The sequence below is a fragment of the Synchiropus splendidus genome, chromosome 14 (genome assembly GCF_027744825.2).
Source record: "Synchiropus splendidus isolate RoL2022-P1 chromosome 14, RoL_Sspl_1.0, whole genome shotgun sequence".
NCBI classification, from domain to species: domain Eukaryota; kingdom Metazoa; phylum Chordata; class Actinopteri; order Syngnathiformes; family Callionymidae; genus Synchiropus; species Synchiropus splendidus.
Genome location: NC_071347.1, coordinates 13,101,625 through 13,111,947, shown reverse-complemented (window position 1 = coordinate 13,111,947; position 10,323 = coordinate 13,101,625). Strand labels below are relative to the sequence as shown.

At 43.1% G+C, this 10,323-nt stretch overlaps 1 protein-coding gene across 5 annotated transcripts; it reads right to left on the bottom strand.

The window, feature by feature from the left end:
* Positions 1 to 874: 874 nt before the first annotated feature.
* Positions 875 to 8,492, bottom strand: nap1l4a (nucleosome assembly protein 1-like 4a). 5 transcript variants are annotated; one of them, XM_053885325.1, is made up of 16 exons: positions 8,407 to 8,492; positions 7,642 to 7,679; positions 6,817 to 6,889; positions 6,600 to 6,620; positions 5,830 to 5,974; positions 5,301 to 5,387; positions 5,066 to 5,200; positions 4,904 to 4,975; positions 4,686 to 4,825; positions 4,467 to 4,612; positions 3,665 to 3,684; positions 3,467 to 3,586; positions 3,366 to 3,398; positions 3,237 to 3,296; positions 2,718 to 2,748; positions 875 to 2,489 (listed from the first exon to the last, which is right to left on the bottom strand). In XM_053885325.1, exons 2-15 carry the CDS (start codon positions 7,655 to 7,657, stop codon positions 2,743 to 2,745), a joined length of 1,074 nt encoding a protein of 357 aa, XP_053741300.1. In that variant the 5' UTR covers positions 7,658 to 7,679; positions 8,407 to 8,492; the 3' UTR covers positions 875 to 2,489; positions 2,718 to 2,742. The 5 variants fall into 5 exon arrangements, with proteins under 5 accessions (XP_053741300.1, XP_053741295.1, XP_053741297.1 ...); XM_053885320.1 differs by lacking the exon at positions 2,718 to 2,748; XM_053885322.1 differs by lacking the exons at positions 2,718 to 2,748; positions 8,407 to 8,492 and adding an exon at positions 8,342 to 8,405.
* Positions 8,493 to 10,323: the final 1,831 nt, after the last annotated feature.

Genomic DNA, 10,323 nt, shown 5'->3' with positions numbered 1-10,323 from the left:
AATCCCATTTACCGAATGTAATCATGAGTCAAGACGCAGGTGTGGAGCGACGCCTGCTCAACCGCCGGACTTGTATAAGTTGATGACATTTACTTAACTGAAGGAGTTTGATGTTATAGAATAAGAAAGAGCGAAACAGAAGCCCATGTGTCTCAGTCCGGTTCAGAAGGTGCAGGACTCGACTGAAGACCGCCACATGCTCCGGGCAGCATAAAAGACCCTTCTATTCCTCCTTCGCTTTCATGGCATCTAATCTCGCTCGCATCACTTCCGACCCGAGGAGGAGGACGAGAGGAGAAACCCCGCCACAGAGCCACACTTGTTCACACAGCTGAGCTCCCACTTGCTCACTGGGCACCTTGCAGCCAAGAATGAGCTGGTGGAGCAGCTGCGGCTGGACGCAGGAACATGGAGATGAGACGGCGGCAGCTTCAGAGGAAGACTCCATGACGATCTTCGCTCTCACATTACAGACGTGTTTATACTAATATATTTTCATCTTGTCGACTAGTTTAACTACTTGACCAGAAATCATAATAAAATTTCATGGTCGCATGAGGCCATTTTTCTTTTTAACTCTGAACCTCCTTTCTGTCACATGTGCGGTCGCCATCTTTTATTTAGCGGCGTTCAGAGGTCCTATATTTAAAACATATTTGGAGAAACTCACATCTAGTTGGCGGCATGTATTAATATTTGGGTCGTGTTCAGTGCTGCAAAATCCTGTTTCCGCCTGTCGAGAGACAATCGTCCGCCTTGTCCCGGCGGTTACGTCGTCCGTCGCCCACATTGTGGTCAAACTATGAACAGCACGTTGTTCTCAAGCGAAGAGCCCAGATTACAGAGTGAGCTGTACAAAACAAAGAAGTCATGATTCACCACAGCAGAAACGGTTTAATCACCAAAAGGACTGATCTGGTATTGGAGGTGACAGGTCGGCAATGGGAGTCGATAGAGAGCAAAGTTACAGAGGATGGAAAACTCACAAAAGGCGGAGATGCTCTATTTCTCCCATAATGCAGTGAGCTCAGCGTACACACTTTGTATCACAGGAATTCCAGACATTTCAGATGCAAAGCCTGATGTTTGGCAGAGCATCAGAAAATTCCTGCATCCTAGTTACCAGAGTTCTTTGTAGAAGTTGGAAAGTATGAAGAAAAGTGACCCACTCTTTAGCGAAATAACCGCTGTTGTGGTTACATTCCAAAAGCAAACCTGAAGGATGACAGGAAACTAACACTGTTGGATGTGGAAACAGGTTTCAAGACCGAAGAATTCGACCGACAACCGTGTCCATGTCGCACAACTTTAATAGAATATCTTAACTAACTTTGTACAAATTGAAAAGAAATATTGCAAATATAACAAATTGTGAATAAGAACCAGTTAAGGCCATCGCTGCACACATGCCAATGTTGAGGGTTGGAACACGGTGGCGCGGAGTTCTCTGTCCAACACGACTTGCGATCGTACGTTCTCGAAGGGAAGGGGGCCGGGGAGAGGGGCGGGCGGGGATCATTTGACGAGCAGGCGACAACCGAAACCCGAGGGCAGTATAAAATACATTGGCAATGTGTTACATTAGTTTTTCCACAAACATTCTACTGAATTATCGTACATCAACAGAAATATTTGTATATTTAAACCTTTGCTGTCATTAGTTACATAAGGTTAAGGACAATTGGCAAACGTTAAAAGAACAGAGGGCGGCGCCATCTTTCATTTTGGCAAAGGAAACTAGAGCAACAGCAGAATTCAAGAGTGGCCATCAGTCCAATTTGTCGGGGTAAGTGTTGCGAGGGGAGAAACATTAGACGGATCTTTCTGTAGAACAAGTGCTTTTCATTTTAAAGGTTTTCAATTCAATTCACACTATTGGCAGTCTTCAGTTCAGTCCAGCTCTAAGATGCACCAACTTCACCCGACGGCATGACACCAGAATAAATAGTCCAATGACATGACAGTGAATATTAAAAAAAAAAAAAAAAAAAAACCAAAAAGCTAATGAAATGACACATTTTTTGAGATATATATATATATATATATAACAAAAGAGAAACAAACAGTGAACAACCCCAGTGAAGTCAATTTTGTTCAGCAGGTTTCCGGTAAACTAACGCTTGTTGGCATAAAAAAACCCTGAGTAACTGATTTATTTCTCCTAAGATCTAGAGATGGGATGCGACCTTCTCCTACACTTGCATTTGATCTTCTCTGCAGCTCCAATGTGAGGTCAGGGTGTGAGTGTTCGCCTCTGGTGTCATGAAGGCAAACGAAAAACAGCAATGCAAGACAAAAAAAGAAAGAAAAAAAACTGAAACGGTCATGCACAAATATAAACGCAGGTTGTGTCCTATTGCGTTTCATCCAGAGTTCATAAGGGGAACTTGCCGAGTGGCCAGTATCTGATTTGATGGGCAGCAGGTCTCCGTTGTCAACGTTCGCCGTGGTTACTGCTGTTTGCATTCCGCAGGCTGAGGTGGCTCTTTCTGCGGGGAGAGAGAGACGTGAGGAAGCCAGTCGACAGCGGGATGTTGACAAGAAGCAGCAGGAGGAAGGAGGAGGTGACTATTGTTAACCTGGTTTGACAGAAGAGGAAGTTAAAGCCGGGTGAGGAGAGGCAGATCAAAGGGTCTAACCACCTTCAGCTACAAGTCTGATCAGAGAGAGGAAAAGACAGGCAGCCAGGGGGCGTGAGCTACAGGGTTCTCCCTTACCTACATATGCATGGGTGGAATAAGCTTATGCCTGTAACGGGAAGGATCCAGGGAGAGACAGGGAAAGGAAACATTAATCATCACATGAGACAGGAGGAGAACTATTGCTGACTGAACACATAAACAACTGGCTGAGAAGCTGAAGTGGCCAACAGGAGGGGACGATGAAGCCAACGTGAGAGCCTCAGATAACAGGCTCACATCCCTTATTTGACATTGGCTGAGACGTCACCATCCATCGCCTGCTCACCAAGGTTCCCTCCCAGGAATCGCAGCTCAGACACTCCTCCTGCTTCAGGCTACACTACTGGCCTGGTTGCTTAACTCAGTTCTATTATTTCACAGGCGGCTTATCTGCAGAAGCAGCTGAAGTCCCTTCATACGTGACGCGTTTATTGACTTGGACGGACACAGCGGTTCATCGACAACGTGTAAATGTAGGAGCTGTCTGCTGTTTTATTTCAATTGAAGAGGGCCCATTTAAACAAACTATTTTCAAGCACTGAAACACTCTCGTACCGTGGGATCGATGTCTCCCTCATCTTCATCGTCGTCCTCGTCGCCTTCTTCGTCTCCATCCTGTAGAACAGAAAGGGAGATAAAGACAAAAGCTCTTACCAAAATACACAGTGAACTCCAACTACCAACCTCATCTCCTTCGTCCATCTCCTCCTCTTCAAACTGCAGCAACAAAAGGGACACATGTTAGCGGAGGCCAGCTGGGACTGTGCTCAACAGCGAACACTCACGCTCTCGTCGTCTTCCAGGGCTTCCCCGGTGAAATACAGCACGGCTCTGGGGACTATTCTCTCGCGGAAGAAGTGGCCGATCTCAAAGTCTGTGGCTAAAGTGAACTCAGAGTCTTCGTCCTGTTCGAGCACAATAACACAGTTTTGACATGGACATTGAGATCATCGTTTAAAAAGCCAGGGTGGATTTTTGCTCACCAATTCACCATCAGGCGAAGCTGAAAATGAAGAAAAACAAAATTAAACTCTTAAGAACCTTAAACACTTGGATATTTTTGCGCCAAATTTGGCGCATTAAGAAAGTGTGGGAGCACAAGCGAAACACAAACATGCTCAAACATGATTCCGGGAGAGGAATAGAAGCGTTTTTGAGCCATAAATAGTTGATATTTGCCACTCTAACAAATTCTGGGAAGGTGCAGCCGTAACACAGGGCTTACAGAAATGTTAAGTGGGTGATGGCTCAATAACCGAAGGGCGTCCCACCTCAAGAGCGCCACGCCTCGAACACGCTCAACAGATCTATTTTTAGCTCGCAGTCATAAGTTGAGGCAAGACTGAACCAGCCAGCCATTATTTGTTCAGGTCAACGACAGGATGGGTCCGGACACGTCTGTCTGATGGGAGCATGTAGTTTGCTGCTCAACTTAGACTGAAGACATTGTTTATTATGCATGTCAGGTCAGATATATATTTCAGTTAATGATACAAAGATATAATAACAAATACAATGACTATTGAGATCACAGACAAATATAAAGTGACAGCAAGCGTTTCTGATAGGGACTTCCAACACAAGGAAAAAAAAAATTCAACTTTTCAGAAAAAACTAAAGACTCAAACGAATGACAACTTCAGATTGTGAGAGCCACCATTGGCTGCAATCACTTAAAAGCTGCGGATGTGGCGCCCTCTACAGGTGAGTTTAGCTACTCGCAGTGAGAAGATTTCCATGAAATCTGATCGTTAGCTGCGGCGTCATTTTGGATTCACTGCTCACCTTTGACCGGGTTGAAGAAGTTGAAGAAAGAGTCGTTGGGAACCTGCTTGGTCACGGTGCGAACGGTGCCGCGGCCTTTATGCTTCTGCTTCTTCTTGATAGTTTTCACCGTCACGTCCTTCCCTTTGTGCCAGTCGATCTGGCAACTGCAGCCAGGAAATGACAACACAAGATGTCACAAGGGGGAGGATGTGTACACGTGTCAAATGCTCTGCCTACCCTTCACAGTCGACGATTTCTGGGCCCTCAAATGAAAAGGGGTCTGTGGAGTCGGGCTCCGACTTCATCTTGTAGACTTTAGTGAGGACTGCGTTGTTGAAGTAGCCATTGGGCTCAAAGTGGAACTCTAATGTGAAACTCTGGGGAGCAAAAGATGTTCCTTAAAACACGAATTACTGCAACGTATTTCAGAATCAATTCCTCAGTTGAACACCAACCATTGGCTGCCCTGGTTCAGAGAACTTGACTTGAATATCTTTCAGGTGCTGCAGAATGGGCTCATCGTGCTCCTGTTGCAAGGGATCGACAGACAATACGAATTTGAGAAAAAACACCGTAAAATGTGATGAAGGAGAACCAAGTGAGTAAGTGAGACGGACCTGGAGCATGTCACTCAGCATGTCCACACTTTTGAATATGGTGAGCCAGAACTCAGGGATGCCCTTGGGATCATTCTCTGGTGTTGCATCCTCTTTTTTTGTGTCCTCAATAGAAACCTTGTCCTTGACTCCCTCCTAACAGAAAGGGAAAATATCTTCAGCCAACTGTGTACTAGCACTCAGAAAAAAAAAACATTTTAATGTGAAAATCTGATGAAGAAAACACTCGACTTACAGCTAATTCCTCCTCTTCATCTCTGTCGCTGTGCCACTCGCACTCCTCGTCTGTGGGTTCCACTGAGCCTGTGACAATCTCTCTCCTCTACGGAACAAAAAAATAAAAATGAAATGAAAAAAGATTGTAGCACAAACACACACACATTAGCATAGCAGTTAAGCTCATTTGGAAAACCAACAATTGTCAGGAAAATCTTGTCGCTACAAAACGTGCACTGACAGGTGCAGCCTGGGTTCAGCTGTCAGTCATCTGTCACACTGCAACTATGAATGGCTCTGTTCTTGTCACCAACTCTGGAAATAGTCCCCACTGACAAAGGAACAGTTGACTACTTGCTGCGATAGTTTTTATTTCAGCACCAAATGCAGTATAAAACAAATGGTATCTGGTTCCCACCAGGAAGATTTAATGGTAAGGTGTATCTATAACATGGCAATAACTTTCAACCCCAGACAAAATGTTGATACATGATTAAACAAGTTTATATTAAAGTAAAGGGCAGAAGAGTGTCAAACATTTGCGGTACCTTGTCGAAATGTGGTTGATAGAGTGCTGCATACTTCCTCTCAAGCTCATGGACTTCTTCATAAAACTTTGCTTCAATGTTGGCACATTGTAGCTGTAGCCTTTTCAAAGCGTGCACTCGCCTCTTCACTGCTTTAGGAAGCATGCTACAAACAAGGAAACAATCCACTTGGTCATCAAATACTGAGCAAAACACTCATGTTCGGAAACCACGTTTGAAATGTTTTAAACTTGTACTTCACTGGCAAGGGCACATTTAGATAAAGAGTCAGTGTTACAGCAATTCAGATCTGATTCCAGTAACGTTGGGTTTAATTCACCCTCCACTGGACACTTTAATATCAGGTTGCACTCGACAACACTGGACTCCTTCACTAACTGGTTACAGAAAAGGCCTGGACAATACATTGGGAGTTGGTCCTTTATATGATTAAAATCCACAACCCTGGTAACACACTGTATTTGATATTGGGCATGTGAAACCAGGTGGTAATATACACCTGATCTGGTTTTCGTCAAATGACCTTGCCAGCATATGAGCAGGTTTGTAAAATTGTATTTAATGTTCATTTAAATTTTGCTTACAACAACCCTCCCAGCCCTGCAATATAGTAGACACCTTTACATCCGATTTAAATAGTTTATTACAAACACGAAAATCGCTACACAAAGGAAATAGGTCAAGTATTAAAAAATACATAAATAAATAACCGCCACAACAGAAATCAACAACCTCATAAACAGGTTTTGATTCACAGGTGAAACACTTGCCTGGCAGGCTTGGAACCAATCCTTGCGGAAGCAACAGACACAGAGAATACTGTGATAATTATGTTTGACAGTTTTAAAGGAGGGACATACAATCAGGGATTCATGTATCCACTTCATACAACTAACAAAACATAAATGCCCACATCAACAAAGACAAGTAGTGTCCCTGTCAAAACAAACACATCAACATTGAGGTATACATCATAACTAAACCCACCTCTCCAGAAACTGGAAGCCGACAGGTTTGTCCCCCTGTCCGGATGGGTTCTGGATTCCTGTGTCTCCTTTACCTGCAGGAAAATGCACCAGAATGAGCATCTATCGCGAGTATTTGTTGAGTATTGCTTTTTGCATTTTGGAATGGGAATTAGCCATAAGGAAGATGGAGATTTTATTGTACATATAGTATGTGGACTAGATTCATTCTCAAAACTTGAACAGAATTTTCCACACTGTTCTATTTCCTGAGTTGTGTATTTGTATGTTCTTGCGATCGAAAAATGTCTGTAATGTTGTTGACCGTGGGCAGTGTCACAAAAGAGTAAGGTAACAATGGATTTCATTGCTCAGCTGCAAGTTAACTACGAGAACAACTAGATGGTATATTCCACACACACACAGAAGTAGCCTTAACAAATATACAGACAGGTAGAGTGTATTTGAAACTCACATTTGATGACATTCAGGTTCTTCAGAGAACAAGTTATAAGGAACTGAAAGTTCTAGACCTATAAACTGGTGCTAAATTGTGTCACAGTTTACGTACAGTCACTGGGAAACAGGGGGAGGCTTGAAGCGAGGCAACGTATCAACTTTAATATGTTCACCTTTCTTCCAAAAGCAGCAAGCCAGTCGCCTGGATTGCCTTATTAAATCCTTTAAGTACAATGACCTGGACGGTGGCAAATGTCTAATTGGGAAACCATGCCAGTACTTATTGGACAAAAATAACCATGAGTTTAAATCAAACCTGCAGTCCACCTTTACGGCAAACAACAATATTTCTTTGCAGACAAAGTCGTCAGTAAACAAACGCACTTACCTTTATTGCCTTCCATGACCAGATGACAGGTTCTTGCTCTGTGACAAACAGAAATGCCGTTATTAAAGACCGTCATCGAAGTGATAGCAGCGTGAGGAGGAGGTCAATAGGTCATCAGTTTTAGACCTAGAGCACGGATAAGCCGGTGCTGCCTCGGAACTCGAGTGGAAAGGACGATCAGTGAATGAAATAGCTGGTGTTTGACAAACGCAGGCCGATGACGCACTGGCATGCTAACGACAGCTGGCCTCCGCTTACCAGCTAATTTAAACTAACATTTCTACGGCAACAGAACGTGGCAGTCACTGTATCGAAACCTGCAACAATAAAAACTGTACACCGAGGTTTTATCACTCGTATAAACCGATCTTAGGGGCAACAATAAAGCAGGGCGGTGTCAGAAACACAACCAACTCGCCAACAACGTGCTAAGCAAAACCACTTCTGCGCATTGTCTTACACAATTTCCGACCAAACAGAACGAGAAACACTTCTAGATTTGCGTGGAGATTTAGCGGCGCGCCGAATAGAAGCATGTTGTCAAAAACAAAACGCACTTTCCCCCTCCTTTCTCGGTTAGCCCGCCGCTTGCTAACAAGCTAATAGCAGTTAGCTTCAGGGGTGAAAATAACAACACGGGGAACGCAGCTCGCAGCTTCCAGGACAGTTGACCAATAACGGGGTCACACTCTCACGTTACCCGGCTCGCGCTGCAGTAAATGACCGAACGAGCGGAGCGTTTTCGGTTGATTTCAGTGGCCTCACCGCTCAGATGGACGGGACACGAGCTCACGCGTCTTCAATAAAGCCCCACGCGCGAACAGTACACGCGCCGCAGCATGCAGGGCTCTGATTGGTCAGTGGACCAGCGAAGGCATTGTGATGCATTCAAGTCCCGAGGAAACCTTAGTTCTCACATTTTGCTCAGCAATCGAGCGGTGACGAACGCTTGAATACCAAAAACAAAGAGTGGAAAAAAAGAACGACCCTTCGATATATGATGTTAAATGATTAACATGGACGTGTGGGCATATGATCATAATCATTATTATTTTTTTAGATTTGTTAGAAAGATAGTCCTGAAAGTTATAAACCCACAACATTTTCTTACTGAACAAGTTACAGGCTTGATTCCTGTTCAAGTGTTTAACTGTATATAAAAAGTTATATTTTAGATAACTGTTAACAACTGTCGAATACATGTCAATTAAAAAACATCAAAAATGTAACAAAACCAAAACGATGTCAGAAAACACATTAATAATAATAATAACAATAATAATAACAATAATAAAACAAAAAAACTGTAAAATTTGACTCAGTCTCGAGTTTTCTCATTGAAATTCTTGGAAACATGTTCTTTTGTGTATCAAAAGGTGTGGTTGCATTATACAGACATATTTTTCATTATCTAACAAACCAACAAATCAAGCCAGTTCTAAGGTTGACAAATAACAACAAATGAATTAAAAAATGAAAAAAATAAAATAAAATGATAATTCCCATCTTATTTAGTTGAACAATTTCAAATCGAATTCATTGCACATAAACATACAATTAAAAAAAACAATGGAAGGAAGTACTATGGAATGCTTTAAGATATATTAAATAAATAAAAAATACCAACAGCTGGACTTGAAACAGTGACAACACTCAGAACATCCCACCCAGCTCAGTTTAGCGCTGGATAAATTCAGCCAGAGGGCCGTATGTGGCCCCCAGACCTGGCTTTTCAGTGGTTCACTTTAAATGATCAAAACATATTTGTAAGACAACAGAGAGCAACCGTTGCCCTCAGCGCTTACTACACATCCAACATGACACTTTTGCAGATTTGTATTGAGCACAGCAGAGCGAGACCCAACTGGAGTGGTGGACGGCATGAGGGGGATCTGACAAAAAATGATGCAGGTGTCTCATCAGTCCACTATAGTCAACCTCTTCAACCCTCGGTGCTGCGAGGGAAATGGCAGCAAAAGACTTCTGGTTGTGATCATAGTACACTTGAGAGGAAGTGGCAGTGCTGGAACCCCTGGGGGAAGGACTGTGGTGACCAGACTTTGTGCTTGTCAGTGTGACATTTACCAGAGAGGATGTGTACCCACAGAACAACATCAAATGTGATTGTGTAGCATTTAGTTTTAGTGCTGCAAACGCTCGAGTTAGAATGGAAAACGCCTGTGTTTAAAAATGGAAGCGGCAGATGATTGTATTTCAGTGGATCAATTGAAATTTCATATCGATGACGTTTGAAATCTTGAACTGGATTCGGTCATGTGACTTCGGCCTGATATGGACGATGACAGACACACAAAAGCTGAATTGGAACGCATCAGCCGAGATGTGTTTTACTTGTTAATATTTTAGGAGACTTGAAAAGACCCATCGATCTCGCCCCTTGAGTCATAAAGTACATAATGTGGGCCACACACATAACAATCATTTTTGTCCTGATTTTGCTCCTTTTCGACCACAGATGGTAAACCCATGATTATCATAATTCTTCTATCCTTATGTCTGGGGTGTGCAAGGAGTAAAATCATGCCGATAATCGGCTCTGAAAATGGCCGATAATCGGCTCTTGAAATGTGTCGTTGAGCAGAAAGTAGCCAGTCAAGAAGCAAACAGAAAGAGAACGAATGAGGCAAAGGGATAAATAATAAATACACTAATATTGAGAAG